This window comes from Lissotriton helveticus, chromosome 8, assembly GCF_964261635.1.
Source record: "Lissotriton helveticus chromosome 8, aLisHel1.1, whole genome shotgun sequence".
NCBI classification, from domain to species: domain Eukaryota; kingdom Metazoa; phylum Chordata; class Amphibia; order Caudata; family Salamandridae; genus Lissotriton; species Lissotriton helveticus.
The window spans coordinates 277,229,931-277,255,728 of record NC_136069.1 but is presented as its reverse complement, the minus strand read 5'-3'; the positions used below and the strand labels follow the sequence as shown (position 1 = coordinate 277,255,728).

The window sequence follows — 25,798 nt, the reverse complement described above, 5'->3', positions numbered from 1 at the left end:
GCCCATCTGTGCCAGGAGTCTTGCGGCGAGCCATTTGTTTAATGGTCACTCGAATTTCACCCTCAGAGATGTTCCTGCCCAAGCGATCCACGTGTTCAGGGTCAAGCCGGGGGAGCCGCGCCGCCCGGAGAAACTCATCCAGTTCCTCTGGCACACATGGCATCGCGCTCCTATAGAGGCGCGCGTAGTACTTGAAAAATTGGCCATTGATCTCCGACTGAGTGTAAACCTCGTTCCCTTCCGGAGTGGTCAGAGCCACAATCGGGGTGCCGCGGGTCCCCGGAGCGGCCAGCCAGGCTAGGAGTGAGCCCACCTTGTCGCGTTCGGCATGAGCCCGAACTAGGAACTCCTTATAATCGAAGCAGCGCAGCGTCTCCGTTGCCGCCGCCACTTCCTTCCGCGCCATCGAAACCGCCTCGCGAGCTTCAGGGGTCGCATGGTGACTCCTCTCCTCCTCGCGTAAGCGATCCTCGCTCCGCGTAAGGTTGTCTTGCGGACCCCCGCGGTAGCCGAAATGCAGACTCCTCGAACCACTGCCTTAAAGGCGTCCCATTCCAGTGCTCTACTGGAAGCTGTGTCCGCGTTAGCAGCAAAGTAGCCTTCCACCCCATTGCCTACCTCGGCCTTAAACGCTGCGTCCTCCAGTGCCAACGGATTCAGCCGCCATGTCGGTATGGCTTGGCGTTGCCGCATCCATTGGACCACCACCAGGCAAGGGTTATGGTCAGAAATTGTCTTAGCCAAGTATTCACTGTGGCGGACCAAGCTTTGAACATCCGGCGAGCACAGAATGCTGTCAAGGCGAACATGAACCATAATATGGTCTTTATGGGTAGAACACATTGGCCATGAGAGAATAATGATTGGTCAGTCATCAGAGGGTGCCAAACTCTTCTCCTATCCAGAAGCCCCATTTCCTCTAGCATGCCTGTTTGGAGGTTTGGGACATTAATCCTACCACCTGCGTTCCCTTCCTGTGGATATCCCCCGATATTGCATTGCTTAATCATTATTATTATGAATGTGCCTTAAGCTATTTTTCCAAACGCTCTAAGGAGTTAAGCATGAATTCTGACTGTCTCTGGTTTGGTATAAATACCAAATTGAGGGTGAGTGGATGGTTCTCCTACTTGCCCTTCATTATGGTATGTCAGCCATAAAGGTTTTTATAAACCTCTTCACACTGGAAATGAAAGCGCTCTCACATACATATGCTGCCCCATTTCTTTCTTTGAGGAAAAAAACTGCACCCGTATTTTCATTCGTTTTACAAACAACCCTCATGTTTGAAGAGCAAATTGTCTTCTTGATTACTTGAATGTCACAGCTCAGATCAAGTAGCTGTCTCAGAATCCCCAGCCTATTATTAGGGGAATTCAACCCCCTTGCATTACTTTTTAATAATTTTCACCATAGAGCCTGCCTACCCTGGAAACTCCACCACTGAACCTAGACTACGCTCCCAATGGCTCTCTCATTCAACCAATAATTTGTGCCCACACAATATCCCTCCCAGTCCTCCCGCCTTTCCCTACGGGAACCTGTTATACTCCTGCGTGAGACTTTGTAAGAAAGTATAGAAAACTATAACAGCACTCCCGGAGTATCGGCAAGACACCCCCCACGCTATTAATCAGGTCTACCCACAATCCACGCCCCTCTCTACTGCTCTATAACATTGAAACATTTGACAGTTCAATTGCAAAGCAGCTATTGTTCTACATCGCCTCCCTTATCTGGAGAGGACATCTTAAATGGTTCTTCATGATTCCATTCCCCTGTCATCCATTTTGTCTGCATTTACTCTTGCACAACTGTTTGCTTTTCGTATGTTTTGAGTTGGCAGTCTCAATGACCATCTAATTTTTTGTTTATACATGTAATCGTCTTCCTGTTCCCCTGTGGGTTGAAGAGTAGGCGTGTCCTCCTTCAACATCGTTACCACATGTATTTTACCTCGCATTTGAGACATTAGACCAAAATGACAAGGTATACGTATATATCAAATATTCTCTGCATTGAGCTTGTCGGTGATCACTTTAAATATTTTACTCTAAGTGAGAGTTGACCCTGTAGCAGAAGTACCTCTATCCTTAAAATTCAAAGTTGTTTTGATGTCTAAAGGATTTTATTATACATGCTTTCACTGGTAAGGAATGTAGTCTGGCTAGGATATCTCTTGGGAACTTGGCATCTTCCCTTCGTTTCCCCAACTTCTGTACACTCTCCATTTTAACTTCTGGTTCTCTGCCTCGCTTCAACACCCTCTTGAACTTTCGCTCCTACATATCCTTCCTCTCGCTTGCCGTCAACTTATTCTGGAAGTAATTGTGTATAAATCGTATGTGTCCTAATATTATTCTCAAGATGTTCACACTAGTGTTCTTGCTGTTTGAGTTGATATTCCATGTATTCTTATGCCTTGTCGGCAGCTTTGACATATTGAGATGTGTCTTCAATTGCAGTTTTATTGATTTGCGTCCTCTGCCCTGTTATTTGTACTTCCATTTGTGTGTCCCTTATTGTCTGATTAGCCCCTTTCCATTTTGCCCATGGTCTCCTTTAGATCGTCCTTCATGCTGCTGAGACTTTCTAGAAGCTCTTACTTTGTAATGGTTAGAACGAATGTCAGTTATTTTGCAGTAAATAACATTGGGAGTCATTACATCAAAGTTTTTACTAGAGTGGCTTTACATCGCTTGTCAATACATCAGGATTACCTTTATGTCATAGGTGTTTACATCTGCCGTCCTCTACTTTGTATGTAAGCATTACCTGTAACCTCTCATTTAATTTATATCTAACATTATTTTATTTCATGTATAACTTATGTACATTTTGTTTGCATACACCCACATACATATGATTACATTCATATATAAAACATTTCTCACTAATATATTTTTAAGTAGTTTGATTAGATTACATTTAGTTATATTTTTACTTGTATAATTAAATAATAACTTAATTTGTAACGTTAAAAACGTACTGTTTTACTTTTTAAATCCAATAAATTCATTTTAAAACACGAGTACCTATACATACTAATTCCCTCATTAACGTTGTACACTACAAATCCCTGAATCCAAAAAGCTCTTTTCCACCCCTATTCCCTGTCCACTACCATCTCTGAACCATAAACCTTCTTACTACACTATGCAGAACCCATCCATAAACCCCTTACAACCCCACTCATCCCTGAACCCCTTTAAAACGTCTCACTACCCTATACACCACCCATATCTGAACCCTAAAAACCCTTTACTTCTCCTACACACTGCCCATCCTTGAGGCCTAAAAACGCCTTTCTACCGCTATTTATTCCCCATCCCTGAACCCCCTTTCTATCTCTACCCATCCCGAAACCCTTGAAACTCTTTACTACTTATCTCTGAGCCCGAAGTACACCTTTCTGCCTGTGTACATTACCCCTAAAAATGCAAAAGATTATATAGGTGTATTATACATGTGTGTGTGAATATGTATATCAGCTCCAAGACTGTTCCACTTCCTTGTGACTCTGAGCCTCCTGCGTGGTGCTCACCTCTTGAAGGAACAACTTTAAAGAATTTTTTTATTCCAATATTCACAGTTCAATCAGGTCGTTTTTCCAATATACAGCCTGATGCAAGGGTAAATTCACAGATAGCCAACACGTGCTTTGTCTTGTGCTGTAGCACAAAAAAAGACTTCTTCAGGGCTTCAAACCCAAAGAGAAAACAAACAATTACACCACAGTTCCAATACATAAGTTTACTGTAGTCTTTCCAACACCCATGAGTAACCTTTGGAGAGTGTCCGTCACCAAGAAAAAAAACAGCAGTCTGATCGAGAGTAGGGAAAGAACCAACACCACACCGAACTAAATAGTAGAGCTTTAGAAGAATCACCTGATAGGATCTCCAGTATCTTACACTAATAAATTAAACTCTTCAATCTTGATACATTTCTTTAGAGTAGTGTATAAAAAACACCCCTGTAAATATACATACAGACCATCATTAGTTACTCGAGATGCCTTTGTCACAGGTAATTGTGCACATCTAATCAGAAAATTAAATCAACTTCTAACTTGCTACTATAATCCTTGCAAGTAAGGGGGTCGATAACGTCCTTGGCGTTAATTAACAATAATTACACTTACTAAGGTAGAAAAGACAAAAAATATAAATAATAAGTGTATTAATATCTCACTCTAATGCGCAAGCCACCATTGAAATAGTATTCTGTTCTAAGCACAGAACCGCATTATGACGAAACGAATACTCGCTCACTTTATTATGCGCACAAGAGTGAGAGTTGCAATCAAACGTGCGCTACATGTATCGGTTGGTACAACGTTGCAAAGTAGTATAGAGTTGATCACGTGTTCATGACCTAATAACATGCACTGTTATACATGAATTAAAGTTATAGTTTTTCCAGCACAAGCCACCCTTTAATATTCCTGTCAGTGACAGGCTATTTATGTTACACGTACCTAGATTGTAACTTTAAAAGAGTATCAGTGTCTTCCATTCCGGGCTTCTCTAGTTACAGAAGTAGTTATATATTTTATAAATAGTATCAAATAAAGGGATCCTATAAGCGAGACCCGTATTATGATAAAGGCTGAACATACGAGTACTCTAAAGTATGCCCCCAATCCACGTAACGGGATATTTCTCGCTCTCATTCCCTACCCTATTCTAAATCACATTGCAGCCACCTTGGAATGCTTTTTCGTGCACTCTAAGAAACATTGTTAAAAGATAGGAGCTCCTTCTGCATGAGTGTGCACTCTGGAAATCTTATGTGAATGCGGAGGAGAAGAATTGGCAAATTCAACAGTACTCACGGTTGATACGGATTGGCTTTGCCAATGCTTGTTGTTATTTGAGAATCAGGTTCTGTATCTCTGGCAGCTAGGAGCCCAAGATAGTAAAAAAACAAATAATGTTTGCACATATTTGGTGGAGCAGCGGGGGCAGCATGTCTGATTCCTGTAGATAGTTTTCCACAGGATCGCTCCTCCATTGGTTCTTGGGACCACAGCTTGAGCTAGCCCTGAAACCTGTGGTGACTTCAAATCTTTGCATTTTGGTTCCATTTGAGGGCACATATCAGTTTTTCCTAATCATTTCTTTGATGTTTGAGTGCTTAACCATCGTGCAAAGTTTTTCATCAACTCGACCAAGGGTTCATGTGGGGAAGTCATGATTGAGTATTCCCAGTTCGTAAAAGCCTCTGCATAGCCTTTCACATGAGACTGAAGACCCCGGGTTCCTCTACTGACCATTTTATGGAGACAGTGTGAAGTCAGAAGCCAGAATTTTCCAGTTTGCTGCCTCGCAGTTTTTGTAAAAGGTATGGGATGTTCTTAAGAAGATACAATCAAGCATGTAGTAAAAAAGCCATGTCATAGTCCCTCTTTTAATGTATTTAATATTACTTATAGTTGGCTATCCGGACTTTTCTGGCATGTTTCACTTTTTGTGGAAGCAGTTAAGTTTCCTGTGTATTTGTATTGTGATGTTGAAAGTAGTTACCAGCAAGAATAAAACTGAAATATTTCATGTCATAGATGTGGGCTCGGCAAGAAATCTGAATTTTGGGATTAAAGTGAGCAGAGTGCGTGCATTCAAGCTGCTGTGCGTTGTTAATTAAGAGGGTTCAGATAGTGCAGAAGGAGTATGCTCTACCATTCGTGGTCCCCTTGTAACCTTTATCACCATCTCAAGAAAAGCTTGCATAGGGCCATCTTGCTTTACTCCGCCAGGAAGTGCAGGCCCTTTTGGCTAAGCGGGTCATTGAGAGGGTGCCGTGCCAGAGAAAGGGTGTGGTTGCTATTACTGCTACTTCCCGGTACAGAAAAGGGACGGAGGCATCTGCTCAAATTTGTCCTCAAATTACTTTCTGCAGAAAGAGAAGTTCAAACTGCTCACATTGGATGAAGGTATGTCTGTCCTGTAGACTGGATGGTAGCATTGGACTTGCAGAATACCTACATGCATGTACCTGCCCTGCCCGTCCAAAGACATTAACCTGTGGTTCATGGTGAGAGAGAACATTATTAGTTCACTGTGCTCCCTTTTGGCCTCACCAGTGCCCATGTTCTCTAAGGTGATCGCGGTGGTTGCAGCACATCTGCTGTTAGGAATTCCAGTTTTCTCCCTACCTTGACGATTGGCTGTTGAAGGTGGGCTCGCCCCGGACAATTGTCTCCCACCTCCAGACTAAAGATGATTTTCTGCATTTGATGGGGTCTTCTATCAACATGCTGAAATTGCACCTGACTAACTTTTAGTCACTCCCTTTCATTGGTGCCATTGGGGACACAGTGAAGTTTCGGTCCTATCCTCCTGAGTGGCGAGTCCGGGATATTCAGGCAATGATAGCAATGTTTCAGCCTCTGTGGGTGAGTCTACTGTGCCTCTTGGCTTCCTAGATCATGCTGGTAAAACATGGCCACTGGCATATGAGGGCTCAGCATTAAGACCTGAAGTTGCAGTGGGCACAGCATATGGGTAATTTCTCTGACCAGGTCCAGATATCCAAGGGGACTGCAAAAGATCTGTAGTTATGGTTGTCAAACCGCAGTTAGGTCAGCGGCAGACTCCTCTCCCTTCCCCACCCAGATCTCAAAGTGGTGACAGATATGTTGCTTCGGGACCGGGGAGGCCATCTTGGAGAGGTTAAGCTCAGAGGACTCTGGTCTCCAGTGGAGATACAGCTTCCCATCAAGTTGTTGGAGCTGAGAGCAATATGTCTGGCACTGAAGGCTTTTCTACCATCCATCAGAGGGCGGCTGGTTCAAGTGTTCACAGACAACACCATCGTTTGCACTAACAGGGCAGGGGTGGTTACTCCGCTAAGGCAGAGGAGCTTCACCCCACTGCTCTTTGAGCAGGAAAAAAAAAATAACTACATAGTTATTATCATTTTATTTTTTGCAGGTTCTGTGCTGGGTTAGAACAGGGCTGAAGGCACAGGGGAAGGAGTGGTTTGCATACTACAAGTGTGCATGACTGGTTGGCCGGTCGTCTTGCCCGGTCAAACAGTCATGCTCACTTTGCATGTTCCCCACCAGGCTGCATTACACAGCCTGGTGGGGAACATGCCAGGGCCTCCAGTCCCTATCTGAGCGCCGATCCAGAGCGTTCATACCAATCACAACTGCTGTCACTCAAATAAGCATTTCATCTTGAGTGGAGTTCAGGACTCCTATATGCCTTTTCCACCTATACTACTACTTCCCCGAGTTCTCAAGAAATTTTCAAACTGACCAGACCCAAGTCATCCTAATGAGTACGGATTGGGCTTGAAGAGTGTGGTTTCCAGATCTCCTGAGCTGTGAGCATTGCTCCTCCAATCAGGCTGCCCCTTCAGGAGGAACACAGCAACAGGGCAGGGTGCTGCACCCGAACCTTAGCACTCATGCGTAGAGATTAAGTGGCAACAGTTGAAGGTGTTTGATTTTTCCCCTGAAGTCAGTGATGTTATTTTGTCAGACAGGCATCTTTGTACCAAATTCATCTATGCCTGCCATTGGGAGATGTTTGTGGCATGCTGCTCCACGCTCCAGGTGGATTCCTTTTCTAAACCTCTGTTAGAAGGTTTGTTATTTGTTCTTGCCCTTGCTTGGCATTGCCTTACCTTGGGCACTGTCAAAGGTTATTTGTCAGACATCTCGGCCTTCCTGCGGCTGCTGGATCAAGCGACCGGTTGGGACTTGTTTCCTTAAAGGCTTCCAGCATCTTTTTCCTCCTACCTCTTTTGTCATGCCCCAAAGTACTCTGACATTTCTTATGTGTACTCCTTTAGAGCCACCCATTCTTGTCCTTTACGGCCCTTCTCAATCAAGACCGCTTTCCTGGTGGCCATCACATCGGCCAAGAGGGTCAGCAAGCTTCAAGCTCTTTTTGTTAACCCTCCATATTCCCTGTTTTTTCTGGGCAAACTGACCCTCAGAATACTTGCCTCTTTCCTTTTGAAAGTGGTCACCCCCTTGCATGCTGACCAGAGTATCACTGCTTGCTTTCTACAGTCTGCCTCACCCCTCCAAGGAAGAAGAGAGACTCCATTGCCCAGACCCTAAACAAGCTCTCTCCTTTTACATTGTTTGCACCAAACCCCACCGGGTGGATTATCAGCAGTTTTTTTTGTTTGCCGGAGTAAAGAAGGGCAAGGCTTTTCTAAAGCTCACTATCTCTCTGTGAATCGTGCTTTGTAACAACTACCTGATGGGCTATGTGCCTATTCCACCGCGGGCAAAGTTGCCACTACTGCGTTGGCCCATGGGGGTCTCTGTCCTGAACATCTGTCAAGCAGCCACGTGGGTGTTTCTGCACACAGTTACCAAACACTACTGCAGTGACGGGCATTTTGCCTGTTTGATCCCCCAGGACTTTTTGGTCAAGCCTGTTCCCAGTCCCACCTCCAGGGAGGTATTACTAGGGTATCTATTGTAAGGTGAGGTATCTGCAGTTAAAAGTCTCTATGAGAGGGACGAGTTACTTACCTTCGGTGATGCCATACCTGGTAGAGACTATTTAATAGCAGGTTCCTCACAGATCCTCCCTTCTGTTAGAACGGGACTCTTTCCCAAAAAATCCAGCTAGATTCTGCACTCTGGTCAACACTGGTAGATTTGTTTTTAACGTGGCTCCTCGGTCTTGGTGTTGAAAAGTCACAAAAGAAACTGATGTCAGTGTGCTGGGGTGGAGCTATTGAAGGTACCACACCGTCACTTCAGACGTGAACGGAGTTGACACAGAGCCAATCAATGGCACCTATTGGCATGCAGAGGTACTGCAACTTATTCAGTGCTCTGCAGTCTATTTTCCATGCACTCCACCCCCCAAAGGCTTACTCCACAAAAACATCGATTTTTTTTCAACTCACCCCACCAGAGTCCCCTCACCCCATAATTATCATGATTAACTGTTTGCCTCATTCAGCAGCCTTTAACATCCCACCATATTTATAACCCTTGCCCTCCTCCATAAGGATTATTAACCCAGAGTTAGTCTGCATATCATTTTACAACTTAAATTCCTCATTCTCTGTCTTCTGGTGCTCCTCGTACTCTTAATTTATACCGCTAAGGGAGTTGTCCTCAGTGGTCTTTCTGGGTCCTTTAGTTTTTTCTTAGAAATCACCTACTTTGTTGATAAACAAATCATTTTCTTCATCTTTCACCTCAAATCTAGAAACTTGAACTTCTTGTCATCCATTAGACACCAAATGACTATTTGCTCATTTTTTCTAGACCCTTCAAAATGCAAAGATAGTCTATTCCTGCATCCTCCACTCTTATCACCCAGTCTTCGCAAACTGATCCCACATACTGATTTCCTCCCCCACTGCCAGGAACTTTGTGGCATTTAGAGTGTAGTCCTGGAGGGAAAATTCTTTAATTGATATATCTAATTAATATTGTTGCAGCGGAGGTTGCAGACCTTGCACTATACTTTGAGAAATAATCTCATTCATGACATGGTCAGGTATGTCACCACAAATGGTACCTGGAGCTGGGCATTAATCCAGGCCAACTTCGGTTGTGGCTTCTTGCCATGAGCATCCATCCAGGACCAAGAGAGATCTTCTTTTCAGTCTGTAATGAGTTGTGGTGTCCGCACCTTGTCAGGCCCCATTCCCAGGATAGTCACAAAGGGGTGACTTCATCCCTGAGGAAGTCTTCTTGCTCCAAGTTCAGGATATCTCGAACATCTCACTGTCGTTTCGGTGCACGACAGGTCTTCAGATGGACAGGTGTATTCCCCACCCTCAACATTGTCCTCAGAACTGTGTGCTGCTTTGTTGACCATGAGCCCGATGCCTATGCCCGGGACCATTCCGGCTCCGTATCCAGTACTACCCGATCTGCTTTCAGCTTTTCCAGCCCTTGGCGCTGATCCCAAATGTTGCTGACCATGTTTCATCCACCTTCGGGCCACAGGGCACCCGCGGATCTTCAATCGTGTATCCCCCTGTGGACTCTACCCCAGCACCAGTTGACCCCGCTAATATCACTGGTGCTCTTCTGACTTCGGCAGTATCTGTTTTGCTGCTGAAGACCTTGCAGTTTATTTTGACACTCGCGCTGATGCAAACGTTGTGTACATCTGCAGCTCGGCCTGTGGAACTGAATGGGGTCGGACCGTGTTTGGACAGATGAATCACAGGACAAGTCCAGTCTCAGGCCTCCTCTGGGCCTGGCTCAGATTTCAGTTAAAGATTTCCGTATCCAGAGAGTCAGTAGTGAGGAACACTTCCTCCACTCCAATCCAGACTCTGGGAGGCACTCTTTTGAGTCTCTAGATCCCTAATTCCATTTGTGACTTCTGAGCCCTTCACTGATTGTTCCTTTCGAGGATTTCCTCTCTTTCAACGCAGTATCATCCAAGTCAGCAGAGGTCCTGGGTTTGTCTTTGCCAGTGGCAGAATTTAAAGTAAATATTTTCTTCAGTGCGTCATCCAGTCCTGTACAATAAAGGAACTATCGATTGAAATTAAATAGAGCGTTTTACCGCCTAAGGTAAATCGACACTTGCGTCTAACCATGTTCATTTGTTTAGCTTTTTATTTAATCCTGCAGTTGTGTAATTAAATACTCTTACATTTGTACGACTACTGCTCCACTTTGTTTCATCCCAAAGCATTGATTAAGGGTGTATTTCTAAATACATAAATTATTCTGACATATTGTTGAAGTATTTAGTAAATTATCCCTGTGATGGCTAATCACCACAGTATATACTGGTGTTTTCAGTGGGTCTCTTTGGTGTTAGTGTTGCCTTTTCTGCAGGGTTCTTGGTTGTGCTATATTCGGATCCTCTTCGGGTTCTTTAAGAGAAATTCTATCTGAGCAGGAGTTTGATTGCAACCATCTGGGCGCAGCTTCTCACACTTCCACCTTGGAGATAATAGTTGGAACAGAATTTTCCAGTTGTAGCGGTTTGGACTGCAGTGACGCGTGGTTTTCTGCTTCTCAGTCTGTTATTATTCCCCACCCATAATGTTTGATAGCTTCTTATTAAGGGTTAATACATGTAATATGCCTCCTTTTCTTGATGAGTCGTGACAGACCCAGCACAGGTGTCTGAGCTGTGCCTTTAAGTAGGGCATCATCATTTTGGTGATATTCATTCAAGAATGCATAGAGTGCGAATGGTTGCCCCTTGGGGCACCATAGTAAAAAACTTTTTCCCAATAGAACTGCGCATTTTGATACCCTCTATATGATCATTTGATCTCATTTGTGGGTTATGCTTTTGCTTGCTCAGCAGTGTGTTTTTAGGTCGATCCTGGGCAGTGCATGCGCTGCTCTGTGAGGCATGCTGTATTCAAGTATGAAGTTGAAGGTCCTCCCACTCTCCGCCCGTATTTTTCATCTGCTTTTATCATTGTCAAAATGCAGCCTTTGGATTCGTTAATAGGCTTCTATTCCCTCCTTAGTGCCGCCTTGTCTTTATTTGTAACCTTCCATGAGGACTGACCCTTTTACTTTTGTTGTTACACGGTATGTCTGTTAGCATTTTCTTGAATGAGTTTATCCTACTGCAGGTACGACATGCTTTCCTGCAGCATTCAGCGTGCCATTCGTGTTTTCACTCTCCATGCAGCCCGGGAAAATGGCGGCCGCTTCTTCGAAATGAAATAGGTCTTGCATTTACAAGAGTTTCAGCTATTGGCATTGTAAATGACAAAGCCTTTTATTTATGTGTTAATTATCAAAACGGATAAATAAAAGGCATTGTCATTTACAATGCCAATAGCTAATTGTTGTTAGAAGCCTTGGTATACCTGTTTTGGCCCTAGTTTCAAATAGGCCATGTTCATTTGCCTTATGGCGGGTCTGCTCTTGTGTCTGCATTTTTGGAGGTACAGGGTGGCTGTTGTTTCACCGCCCTACCTTGCTTCTGATTTTGCCCTGCCGGCGTCTTCTTTCTTCCTGCTCGTTTTATTGCTGACTGCATTCTAGGAGCATATAAGGGAGGTTGCCCTTGTACTTCTGTTGATTAGATATTGTGTGTCCTTCCACTGCTAATATTCAGGGAACTGCTTTGCTTTCACCATTCCATGTTTTCTTGTTCTCTCGCTGTATCTTATATCCCTGCCACACTTTCTCCTACTCTCCTAATTCCTTCACCCTACCCAGCTTTTTTATTGCTGTTCCGCAGCGGAAATATTTTGTTGCTTTACCCCACCGCAACGCCTCCGTTTGTTGCTTGAACACCCACCCTCTTCACCCCCCAAATACATAATCACAAAGGGGAACATTCGTTTGTATGTATTTTTTGTGGGGGTGTTTGCTTTAACTGCTCAGCATCAGCAACATTTTTTTGGGACAATCCTCAAAAATGTTGGCAACGCCAAAAGTTCAACTAACATCTTTTCATTGCAAGACCTTTTAGCATTGCCAATGCTTTTTGTTGATTTTCTTTCACCGATGTTTCGATTGCCAGATCTTTGTGTGGGTCCCTTCAGAGGGTGGTGGTCTGATAGATTCCTGCATAACTGTACCGTTTAAAAAGATGCATATGTATTGGTAGCAATGAGACTTTATCCTTTTATTTTTAATAAGATGTTTTTAAGATGCCTGCCTTATTGAGACTAGGTTGGTTATTTGCGGTTTTCCAGAAGTACCCTACTGGGATGTGAGTACAGTTGTGTATCATGGTTGTCTTCTTTGCAAGACACTTGTCCTTGCCCAGAGTATGCAAGAAGGTTCCCTGAAGGCTCCTGGGTGGCACAGCTGTGGTTTTGTTTTTCTCCAATCCCTCTCCTAGTGGTGTATTGCTTTAGTATTGATTCACAAGGTGGGGTATCAGTAGTAGAAGTAACCATCAAAATAATAAGTTACTTACATTTAATAACAATATTTCTGGTTCATACTCGCCTGCAGCTTCCTCCCTGACCCAGGAGCCTTCCCTTTCTGAGTCTGGCTTGACCAGCAACGTTCCAAGTCCGGTTTCTGCACTGCATTTCTATCTCTTCATAAATCTCGACTCCGCCTCTATGGGCACAGAGAGAACAGGAACTGACATCAGAGCACTGGGTTGTGTGCCACATACGGCTCTGTGGTGCAATGTCTGGGGAGGTACCGGAGTTTGGTAGGCGACAGGATGCCACATACCGGCTCAAGAGACCTAATTCAACATTTTCTGGAGCCCTTCTTGTGCCCCGGGAGATTCACGAGGTGAGGACTCTGCATGTAGATAGAGTGTCCTCCAGAGATAATGTTGCCAAAGATTAATAACGTATTCTTCTGATTCTCGTGTGGAGTAATGCGCAACCTCTAGTTAAGGGCTCCCTTTGTCTGATCATAGCCGAAGGTATTGATAACACTAGAGTCTTACAAGTGTTGTCATGTGGCAGGGTCTGCTAGTTCACTGTACAGCAACCAGTGGGAGCACAAATGGAATATAGTACCATTACCGTCGCAGACATGTTAACATATATTTTGTTCAGCAGAACTGCTAGTAGAACAATGAATAGTTTAGCTTTCAAACTGTTTTTATAAGCGAAAAAGAAATAGTCCAAGAGCGTTGTGCCACTCGGTTGCTTAACTTTTCTTTCCTGGTTTCTTGCTGTTTTTAAAATTGACGGAATTGTTCCATAGTTTCCTATTTCAGTACTGTTTTCAAAATCTATTGGAAACCTCATTTGGTCGTGATTGCTTTGTCATTGATCTGCGGTCTAACTGCGCATCCGGAGAAAGGTAGAACTTCTTTTCAGGAGAAAAGGGTTTGATTATTTCACAGATTAAAGCCTGGGAGTGAGTCGGGTTAGCATGAAATTGCTGTGCTGATGAAACGCTGCACTACTGGCATTATCAGTATGGGGCCCAGCACACCGGCGTGCATGCTCCTGATGAGGACTGGCGCTCTGCTCACGATTATAAGACCTAAACCATGAAATAAAAGATCTTGCAGCAGCAAGTATTGTAAAATGTCATTTTCACATAAAACCAGAAGCATCCACAGGTGTTCAGGGGTCATCAGCAGGCAGTGCTGTTTTTGTAACGCTTCCTTGGATGTGTGGGGTGAGGTGGCTCGTCTGTCATGCACTGCTCCGCATTACACCTGGAACTGAACCTACTCCACACAGTGTTTACAAAATGAGTGTAACTGGTCATCACATGAAAAAACCCACATACTTTATTACTGGCCTACTCGGACCTAAATGCTATTAACGATGTATAACTGTATATATTGTATATGGCTGTCACCAATGTCAAACTCACTGTCTGTGCTACATGCTTATGTGTTCCCTCAATATTTACTGTAACACTAAAGATTGCAATGGGGGCAAGCATATAGTAAACACACCTACCCTACATGCTTCTGTATGCAGCAATCACCACTTCAAATGCTACACGTTTTGCACACATCAGTGCAGTTCTAACACTGCAGCTAAGACATTAACTACATTAAAACACTGCAACAAAAGCAGGAAACTAAACCATTACATACATTGCTACTACCACACACCAGCACTACAACCCCTTGGGCGACAACATTGCAAGTTCAGGACTACAACCATAACAATACAACTACAAGACTAACACTACAGTTTCAGTGCACAGACTGCTGCCTCTATGTGCTAGTCTTCGCACCAGGTTAAGCAGATTAAATGATGAAAGTGTTGTGCTGCACGTGCCACAATGTATTGTGTTGTAAAATACATACTATGCATTGCTCTGCAGCGTCATAATGATAGTCCACGCGGAAACAATGTCGAGCATTACAAGACACATATCCACTGCACTTGCACATGTATACATTTGCACTGCAACAAACCCCTATAAAATCCCAAGTGTCAAATAACAATGTAGAACTTTGCTGAACTGTGAAATTAGTGGTGAGACCAGAGAAAGACCGTATGTTGATTACTTGAGGTCTTTGTCTTGTGGTAAAAACCACCTCATGATGACTACAGCAGTGAGCTGTTGAAATGGCTCCTCCATATTCAGTATGACACGGTTTTGACTTCAAGCTAAAGACCTCACAGAATCTCCATACATCAGTCCAACCAATGGTCAGTGTTAAATGTCTTGCTGAATATCTCTGTCACTTGGATTGCTAGTCAGGTATTCCTACTGTCAGTGTAAACTTCAGTGTTCCAATTTGTGTCCCGCAGTACCATGTTGTAAAGTGCTCTCTCTCCAAGAGCCCATGGATTTGATCGCTATATCAAGAACTCAAATAAAGGCATACTTGCGTATTTACATACAAAACTACCAGCACCCTGCTTATCTTGCACACAAGTTCACCATCTCTGGTGGTTTCTTGGCAAACTGACAGCAGGGGCACCATCAGTCTGCAGCCTAAGAGATGTAAAAATGAAAAGGGAAGCAGGCCTGTTACAGGACTCGAGACGCAAGCCCACACCAAGTAGCTGTGGTTATTACTGAAAGTCTGAGCCATACAAGGTAGGTAGCTAAGGACTCTACTTATTGGTCTAGTTCTTCTGTTTCACAGTGTTTTCGTCTGGAGTCTTTTCCTCTGTTTTCCCTCAGAGGAAATATAAGTTTGAGGCCATTAGTATTGGTCATATCATGACCACAGAGCGTGTCACCACTTTTCCCCTCTGTGTGATTTATACTGCTGTCCGTGTACCGGTATAATGCCCTTGGTATCTCCTGCCAGTATGCAAGGGACGGAAAAGAACCACCCACAAGTGCTGGTTTAAGTGTACATGCAATATTCTTAGTGTCAAGTACCAAACAAAATCCTGTTCGCAGGGAATCCCCCCTTCTGTGGTGTTTCTCATGCTGGGGGAACTATATCCCCTCCAAGTAAGTGTGTGCCGCAAACCAAAAGCCCAAGTTGTGTGCACCCTTCTAGGCCACTTGCCTGAAGCCCTGACTCTTTGACAGTCACGACCACCTCGTCTGTCACGGCTTGCCCCGGGTGCTTGATATCGTGTTGAGGCATAGATAGTTCTCCTCCCAGCTTTCTGACTATGAAGGTGACTCCACGGTTTCTCCAATGCTGGTCTCGACCTCCGCTTCTTCTCTCTTCTAAACCCCCGCATCCCTCTCCTTCCTGTTTTCCAAACCACAGCCTTCACGCCACGTAGATGCGGTTGGCATGTCTCTGACCTCGCAACACTCAACCGTCTCAATGCCTTCCCTAAGAGGCCTTCCCAGTGGCAAAAGGGGTGGATCACGCATGACTAGAATGCTAGTCGTTGAATTCACAGTGCTGCTGAGGTCTCCACCAGCAGTCAGCATATAAGGACTGTCACAATACCTCCCATCCAGACTTGGCCGATCGGGCCATGAAGTTAAAGCCGAGCGAGATAGAAAGTCCCTGTTGTCCGCAGCCTCCCTGGCAGATACTGGATCTGGAAAGAAAGGGTTGAAGTGCTACAAACCAACGCAGTACACAAGAGTTGGAGTCCTTGTGTCTCACTAGCCAGACCAAGGGTGCATAGTCAGTCAGTATGACTGACCCAGCAGATAGTATTGGAAGTCGTCTATGGCCCACTTAATTGCCAAACCCACTTTCTCAATGGTAGGGTAGTGGGATTCCCGTGGCAACAGTTTCCTGCTGAGGAAGGACACAGAATGTTGCTGACCCATCTGATCTGATTGAGAGAGAATTGCACCCAGTCCTCTATCGGAGGCGTTTGTCTGCAGGACAAATTGCAGCGAGAAGTTGGGTCACACCACCATAGGCTCCCCACACAGTATGTCCTTAAGCTTTTCAAAACTCTGCTGATGTCTGGGTGACTAGTCGTCGAGATGGATGGTTTCTTGCCAGCGGACCTGTCAGGTGTGCTGCCACCTCAGAAAAGCATGGAATTAAAGTGGCAGTAATATCCACCCAGATCCAGTAATGAACTAATCCCTTTCTTATCAGTGGACCGAAGTAGGTCCTTGATGTCCCTAACTATATTCACTTGGGGTCTGATCATACCTTCCTGTATGTGATCACCCAGATACCAGACTGAGTTGGTTGCAAGGGCATTCTTTTCGGGATTGTCCGTCAAACAAGCATTTCTCAGGGTTTCAAGCACTGCCTCCAGGTGGTGAATGTGTTGTTCCCTAGTCTGAATTTAGTTGACCGTGTCATCCAGATAAGCTGCGGCAGAGCATTGGGGTGGCTGTAATATCAAGTCCATCAAGCTTTGGAATGTGACTGGAGCCCCATGCCAGCCAAAGGACAAGAACCTAAACTGGTATAAACCGGAAGGGGTGGAAGAGGCAGTCTTTTCTCTTGCATTTAGGGTACGTGGGATCAGCCAGTAAACATTTGTCAACCCAAGGGTTGTTGGGTATCTTGCGGTGCCTAAGTTCTCAGTCATCTCAAAATCTTAGACTTCAGGTAGTGTCAAAATTAGATATTCCATTCAGCTGCCTAAAGTCAATGCAAAACCTAATAGACCAATTGGGCTTTGGGACCAGGACCACCGGGGGAACACTAAACACTATGGGACGATTCAATGATATCCACCCTCAACATGCCCTCCATTTCTGCTTCCACCACTCTACTTCTAGCCTCCCGTATCAGATAAGGAAGTAGCCTGATCGCCCTTCCACCCTCAGTCTTTATATCATGCTGTATAAGGGTGGTCCTCCATGGGGTTTTTGAAAAGACATACCTGTATTTCATCACCAGTCCCACGAGGTACTGTTGTTAGGGGGCTGAAAGATCTGGACCTAACAGGACTGGCCCTGGGTCAGTATGTGTTCTCCTGGTGGGAAAGGAAATCACCAGAGGTTGGGAGTCAATCACTAGAAAGGCGGTTTGATCATCAGGGTCTTGGCTGTCCACCCATTTCTTAAGAAGGATAATGTGATATATTTGTCCTACTCTCCCAGAATGGGGTCCGGCTACCCTATACATTGCCGGGGTCCCCTGAGCTGTCACTGCATAAGGGCCCTGCCTTGTGGCCAACAGTTTGTTGTCCGAAGAAGAAAGTCGTATCAGGAGTTTGTCTCCTGTTAGTAGCTACCTGAATTTGGTGTAGCCATTGTAACTCATCTTTTGTCTACCTTGGGCCTTCTCTAGGTTTTGGCGCACATCATCCTAAAGTATGATTACCCTTCTCTTTAGGCTGGCTGCATATTCAAGCGGATCCAGCCCCTTGTCCTCCACGTCCTCCCACCACTTGGCTGCCATATCCAATAGGGTCTTAGGTTCTGTTCTGAAAATCCGCCTAAAGGGACTATACCCCTTGGAGGATTGGGTATGTTTTTGATTTGAGAACAGTGCTAGGGGAAGTTGTCTGCCCCAGTCTCTACCTGTGTCTGTCACCAATTTCTTTAAGCTTGTATTGATTGTACTGTTGTACCGCTCCACGAGGCCATCTGTCTGCAGTTGGTAAATTGAGTTGCAGATTTGCATGACTCCCAGTGCTTTGCAGACTTGCGCCATCAACCATGACATGAACGTTGTGGCTTAATCGGTAAGGATCTCCCTGGGAAAAAAGACCCTTCTGAAAAACCCGATCATAGCTTGGGTAACCACATTAGTCACATAGTGTTCAAGGGTATTGCCTCTGCTACAAGGATGTTCTAGTAGCCATGGACTGATGCAGCCAGTGGTCCCACTAGGTCCATACCTACTACAGAAGGGAACCTCAATGATAGGTAAAGACTGTAAGGGAGCCTTTGAAACATGAGACGGGTTAACATTTTGGCATCCCTCACATGCAGCACAGAAGCGCCTAAATTCCAAAAATGATGATGATTTCCCTGGGTTGCCACTGATGGGGTTTCACTTTTTCCCAGCTGATAAGAGTGTTGACAGCCTAAGTAAACCAGGACTTTTGTGAATACCCGGTAGACCTGGACGGTTATTCGCTATCAGTCTGGACTACCCCAGCCCACAAAACTCATCCCAGTGAATATCCCTCCTCCATGGGCTGAGGAAATTGAAAGCTTTACGACCCTTGACCTACTTCCCTAATTGGGGGATGGGGTTTGTATCTATTCTCTGGTAGTGGTCTGGGAGTGGACTGTGGGGCAGAGAACCTCCAGCTCTGGGAGACAGGGGTCTGGTTGGGAGACCTTGAAATCAGGAGCCCTGTGGTAGGCACAAGTCAGGTCTGCAGCACTGTCCATGGTGACATTAGGGTGCTGTTTTATCCAGGCCTGAGTGGGACTGGGGAGTGCAAGGGGAAACTGTTCCAGGAAGACTTGGTCAAAGATTTCTTCTATCATGGAGGAGGCAGGCTTCAGCTAACGATTCCCCAGATCTTGGACCCGGTAAAAAAAGGCCCTGGTATTGTCCTGGGGATTCCATTTTTACCTCAGGAATTTTGTGCGATAGTATTCATTGTCATACCCCAGACGTTCTAAGAGTATCCTCTATCTCCTGGTAGGGCGTTGTGCCAGCAGGATTTGTGGCTTTGTAAACTATTTACAACTCTCTGGATAATAGGGGTGTGACATACTGACCCAAGCGTCCTGGGAGCCATGCCGCCATGCTGGCTGCTCTCTCATTAAGTTTGTGGGGGAAAAGTCTGGATTTTCTACCAGTTGGGATTTCTATAACTCCGTACAAGGGGCGTTTGGGTGCACCTTGATGCTGGCAATGGTGTCGGTCAGCTTTTGTATAGCAGTGTCATGGACTGCCTGATTGTTAGCCATAACGCTTACCTGGGATTGCAGGTCTTCTTGTAAGTGTTCTCGGTCCTTCTGTGCGGCCGTAGCCTGTCTCTCAACCAGAAGTTGAAGGTGTCTCTGCCTTTCGCTGGCTTTTTGATCATATCGTCTAATCCCACATCTGACACCACTGTTATAGAATAGAAACATGAGCCCACACAAAGTAGCTGAGGAAAGTTTTTTTATAATGGAAAGTCTGAACAGTACAAGGTAGGTAAGTAAGGACTCCACTCCTTCGTCTGGTTCTTCTGCTTCATGGGGTTTTTATCTTGGATCTTTTACTCTGGTCTCCCTCAATGGTTGGATGTCACCATCGGGGAAATAGAAGTTTAAGGCCATTATGATTGGTCATATCATGACCACAGAGCCCTTCACCACTTATCACGTCTACATGATTTATACTGCTGTCCGTGTACTGGTATAATGCCCTTGGTATCTCCTGTACTTCCTGCCTGAATGCAAGGGAAGGAAAAGAACCTCAGTTTGTGACAATCCCACTAAGTGCTGTTTTAAACATGCATACGATATTCTTTGTGTCAAGTACCAAACAAAATCCTGATCGCAAGGAATGCCCCTTCTGTGGCATTTCTCTCGCAGGGGAAACGACATCCACTCCAAGGAAGCGTGTGCAAAAAGCCAATGGCATGTGCTCCCTTCCGGGGACTAGCCTGAAGCCACGCCCCTTTAACAGAATCACAACCGCCTCCTCTGTCTCTCCTTCACCCTGGGCTTGCGATCAGCGTGGAGGCGTAGATACTCCTCTTCCCTGCCTTCCGACCATGTAGGTGACCCAGAGGTTCTCTAACGATGGCCTCAACCTCCACCTCTGCTTTCTCCTGAGACTCCACGTCCTTCTCCTTTCCGTTTTGTTCCTCCAAACCGCAGCTTTCATGCCTTGTAGGTGCTGTCTACGTCTCTCTGACCTTACAACACTCATTTGTCTCAATCCCCAGCCTATTTGTCCGTTGCAGTGGCAAAAGGGGCGGATTCCGCATGACTAGAATGCTAATCTGCGCATCCACAGTGCCCCTGAGATCCCCACCAGCAGATGACATATAAGGACCATCACAAGGCCCTTGCCATCTATGCACCCAGAAACTGGAACAGAATATCTGTATCCATCAGAGCACCCCAATGCTGTTCCAATTTAAATAAGTATTGAAGATTCACCTCTTTAGAGATCATTACATCACAGTACATTGACAATACACTACTGCAGAATCCAGCTACCTCTGCTTCTGTCATTGACTGTATACTTGTCTCTGATCCTGTACAGTGCTACACTGCGTTATGACCCGGTAGGTGCAAAAGAAATTCAATACACATACATGTAACACTATGGTAACTTGGCAACTCACTGCCTTTAATGAGACTTCCATATGCTGTTTTCTGCTTTGTAAGGAAGGACACAGATTGTAGGTAAGAGTAAGTTTTTGTTATATCCTGGTGGTTATAGGTTACTTTTACTTCTAGACAACCCTCCAATACAATGGTTCTGTAGGGTAGAACAAGGGCCGTAAACCTATTAATCATGTAAAAGCGAGTCTAATACATTTCTTTATAGACTTAAAGATGGAACACGTGTAGCTGAAAATAATTTTTGATATAATAATCGTTTTTTACTCTTTGAATCATGTAGGGCTGTCAAATTCTGTAATCATCAAATTACATCAGTGACATAAAGATAAAGGGCAACAAGGTGACATGTGTGACTGAGTGAAATTATACATATGTGTTAAGAGACCTACACATATGTACAAAATATACAAAACAACAAAAATGGAGTTTGTCCTTTCCAATTATTAATACAGGGTCTCTGGTACCCACTGAGTAGGTTTTTTAATTCTTGGGGACGAGAGACCTGCTTGACATACCGAAATAAACGTCAACATTTCAACCCTGGCGTGTGTGCAATTGGGTAAGCATCACAGCGGGTCTTTTTCCGGACGAGCAGAAAACAAAGGAGGACAGCCAATTCTAATTACGATTAAACACTCCCACTGCGGGGTGAGCGTTTGAAAGTAGATATGGATTCAAAGCCTGTAACAGTATCACTGAAGTCTCCAGTGGTAAAATGTAACCAAGAGAGAGAGAGCGCCGTAGTGCCTAGACGTACCACACATTGTATTCTGAAGAGAGACCACCTTGAGGGTTGAGGTCTCACAGGGTAAATATTAGATGCGGAGATACAAACCACCAAGTCAGTTTGAATCTTGGTGCCTTGTGCTGGTTCTTACACAGCTAATATCAATTTAAGTTCTTCTTAGAACTTTACTTAAAAAATGGACTTCACAGTTGATGTTTCTCCTGCATCCCACTGTTTAATAACCAGCACAAGGCACCAAGATTCAAACTGACTTGGTGGTTTGTATCTCCGCCTCTAAGATTTCGATCCACACATCAGTTACAGAACAGTCCCTATGGACCGCAAGCACTGAAGAGTATTTCTCTTGTAAGGTTATGTTATAAGGGTTGTTTCACAATACTGATTCATGTGTGTACTCCTTTCTTCTTTAGGTGTATATGTGCCTGCCTAACTATCTTTCTCTAACTGACGGACATTGTCTAATTGCCCCTCTTCAACACTACCATTCTGCTACCTTGTTGGATGAGGACATATGGGAAGAAATCCAGGTGTGTTCACATAAAAGCTTTCATTGTTTAACATATCTGAGTTAATTCAAAGATAGTACTTTAAGCCCTGGGCTTTTTGGTATGGATGATGTGTGTTGTGTTGAATTGATGTATCTTGTAATGCGAGAGTCACAACCCCTGACAATTTGACAGGGCTTTAAAACCAAGTTGTTTTGGAATAACAATTCCTAAATGTAAAGCTAAACGTATATCCATTTTGACCATATAACTCTTTTTGTTGATTTTATTACTTGGCCATATACCAACAGTACCAGGTTACATGCATTCAGGTAGCAGACATGAACATGTAGCGTCCTTGAGCCATGGATCCCCTTTCACTCAAGCAGTTGGTAGGTGTTGTCCTCTTAGTCAAAACGAGCAGGATAGCATTGAGGAATGAACAATATACCTGCCCTACGAAGTCCACAACCCCCAGTTTTTTGCATTTTTTTTGGCACAGCCTCTCTACTTATATATGTCCTTTTCGGCATTACATCAGAAGTTCATATCTTTCTCCCAGGCAGACAATGGCGGAGAGATTTGTGACCTCCAGTGCTGAGTGATGTCCCATTTAGCCACAACATACCAAATATCTGCAAAGAATCTGTAGTGTGTAGTATCCATCCAGCCATTCATTATCCCCAGAAGCACCACCTTGGGGGTCTAACTCTGCCTCCACATGCAGCATATGTGTGAGGTCCCATAGGTTTTCATAACAGGCAAGATCAGACATGACAGAAGTACTCTACGTGGTTGCTACATTGTGTAAAGCTAGGTGAGCTTGCGCGCCCCATCTGTAAGAGCCTATCTGGGCTATATTATGCACTGTGAAAATATGAAAATTTAATGAGTTGAATATTAGAGGATATGGCCAGCATACCCTAAGCCATCTTCACATCTCGCCAGTCTTCATCGCAGAGTTCCCCAGATCAGTAGTACAGCTCTCTCTGAGCTTTATAAGGGGTTCTTGGGCATTGAGGAGGAGGAACCAGTATAAGTGGAAAATTATCTGTCCACCCAAGACCCCATTGTCACCTTCCTTTCCATGGGGTTAGCACCAGGGACCTCCGTAAGCAACTCTTTGTATGTACCAAGGGCATGTTGGACTTTGCGAAGTTACGAGTTATGAAGGTTGAATTCTTTAAGATGGTCAAAGCAAACCCGTCACTGAGCATGGTAATCCATATCCAATCCCACCCCCAGAAGCCCTCCAGTGATGTTACCCATTCTAGCCACATCCCTACCCACAGAGGAATCTACGCCGTCGGTATCTTTCTGGCATTGAATGTGTGTAAGTGCCCCCCTCCACCACAGGAAAGGGATTTTGGAGATCTACTGTAGGGAGGAAGGGTGCTTCCTTCCATAGAGTTATTTATGAACACCCCATCTCTTGAGTGTATGTAGTTCAAGGCACCAACAAGAGTCTTTGCAATCTCCGAACAGCCAGTCATTAATTGGTACCATATGTGCTGCCCAGCAGTAGATATGGGGCACCCAGGCCCACTCCATAAGGTGAAGCGAAGCACTTAATGTGGGAAGCTCTGGAGGCCTGGCTGCCCAGTAGAACCAAGTGAACACAAGTTCCATTTTTAATGTTCAACTAAACAATAAAAAAACTATTTGATTCAGCAAATTAAAAGAATTATTAAGATAGAATTGAGATATACTTGTTTGAAGATGGTTAGTTCATTGAGACCTATACACATTAATGGATTCCAGAAGAAAAATGCAATTTAAAAAAATTAAATCTTGCCCTTGTGATGCTTTTTTGGGCTAAAATTCATTTTTGGTTTCTAGCTTTTCAGATCTTTACCGTGGCAATTACAGTACTAATTGAAACAAAATATTAATTTATTAGTGAATAACAATCCAATATGTTTACTCAAGCCTACATGATGTTTCTTTGTTGCTCTGCTTAGAGAGCTAAAAGTAGAGCTTGTTAGACCTGTGTCTTGTTGGTTCCTAAACTTATCACTGCTCCAACTAGAAGAGCCCTTAGGAATTCCTTACCTTTAATACTGCACATATCTTTCGCGAATTATCCAACAGTTTGTAAAACCTTTGTTAGATACTGTACTCTCAGGTCAGTGCATTTTCATGGCTCTTTTTATGCATCTAAATTCTACTTAGTTTGCCCAGATGATTCACTCTCCTTAATTGTCTAACACATGGCAATTCTCCAGAAGCCAGACCCATGGTGTGCAAGACAAGCAGACACCACACTAAGTTACGGATACAAGCAAATCCAGAAACCCATACATCTGCAACACACAGCCTGCTATACCAAATGGTGTGGTCAGGATACCAAAGTCTAGGTGAAGTGAAACTGACACTTGCCATACCCAGTCAAGACCTGCAGCAGAATGCAGCCCATATATGACAACAAATTCCATTGCTGAACCTGTAGAGTACTTCCCATGTGGAAACATGCAAATCGCATGCTGGCTTCGTAAGCTTTGTAATGGTTTTTTCCATTCTAAATGTTCTGGCTTAATCTTTTCAAACAGTACATGAAAGCAAAGGATAGACAGTCTAGTCAAGAAAAGCAGAACTGGGGACTTGCAGGAACACTCTCTCCATGGGAGTGAATAGGAGTAAAACCAAATACATGTTTATGTTATTTGTTATGTTATATTACATTTGTAGAGAGCACAGCTACTCAGAGTATCCCGGCGCTGACTTAGTTTTGCTGTTTTGTTTTCTCAGTCCACCATCCTTACCAGTCAAGCTGTAGACTGAATTATCCTCAGGAGTATGGGATTTTGCAGTTCGGATTAGTAATTTAAAACAATGTTGGAAAGAGTGACCTTGACTTTGCAGATGTTGACTATGGAGGTCAAAGATCCATTGGCTTCCTCCCTCCCCCCACACATGCCAATTTACCAACTATTGGTAACATGATTATCATGCCTAGGAGTCTCCCGGCATTATGCTACCCCTGACAGGATTATGTTGCTCATTGAATTAGTAATTTTTGGGTTGGTCATTTCCGACTGAGCACAAGTATGTCTGTAGTCCTTGGGTCTTCTGTGCCAGTGTTGTCCATCAAAAGGCCCACAGAACAGAATACAAACCTAAGTCATTTTATGTGGCCGTCCACTCTATTGTTTGTTTACTATTTCTGTGTCAGAGTACAAAGCAAATAATCAACAGAAAGGCTGAAGTACTTGTGTTTACTTTCCCAGCACAATTGGCAGTAAATTCACAGGTAATTTTGCTGGTAATGACCAATTCTTTTGTCTGAGCACAGCTGGTCCTTCAGTGTTTGCATCAGTTCAAACAAAAGAAACTCCCGAAGGGAGGGTCACATCAAAAACTGCCAAGAGCTATTGTGAATTTTGCTAGTTTGTTACAGCTTCAAGCTTGCTTTAAACTTGTACGTTCTGATGAATAGTGCTACTTTTTTTATTTTTAATAAACCAAATTTTATTGATAAAAAAAAAAGCAAAACTCCGTGAACAGTGCAGTCAAAGTATGTGGTTTCTCCGGTAATTGTGACATTCCTAAGGATAAACCGGAAAATTCCCACAGTTTCCCCTATATCTTTGTGGTTTTTTTTGT

At 44.2% G+C, this 25,798-nt stretch overlaps 1 protein-coding gene across 1 annotated transcript in view; it reads left to right on the top strand.

Annotated features, from left to right (window-relative positions):
• Positions 1–25,798, top strand: part of CWF19L2 (CWF19 like cell cycle control factor 2) — a 1,282,529-nt gene that overhangs the window by 977,159 nt on the left and 279,572 nt on the right. The window contains exon 14 of the mRNA XM_078657031.1: positions 22,121–22,237. Coding sequence (XP_078513157.1) covers positions 22,121–22,237 — 117 coding nt within the window. The remainder of the gene's footprint in view (positions 1–22,120; positions 22,238–25,798) is intronic.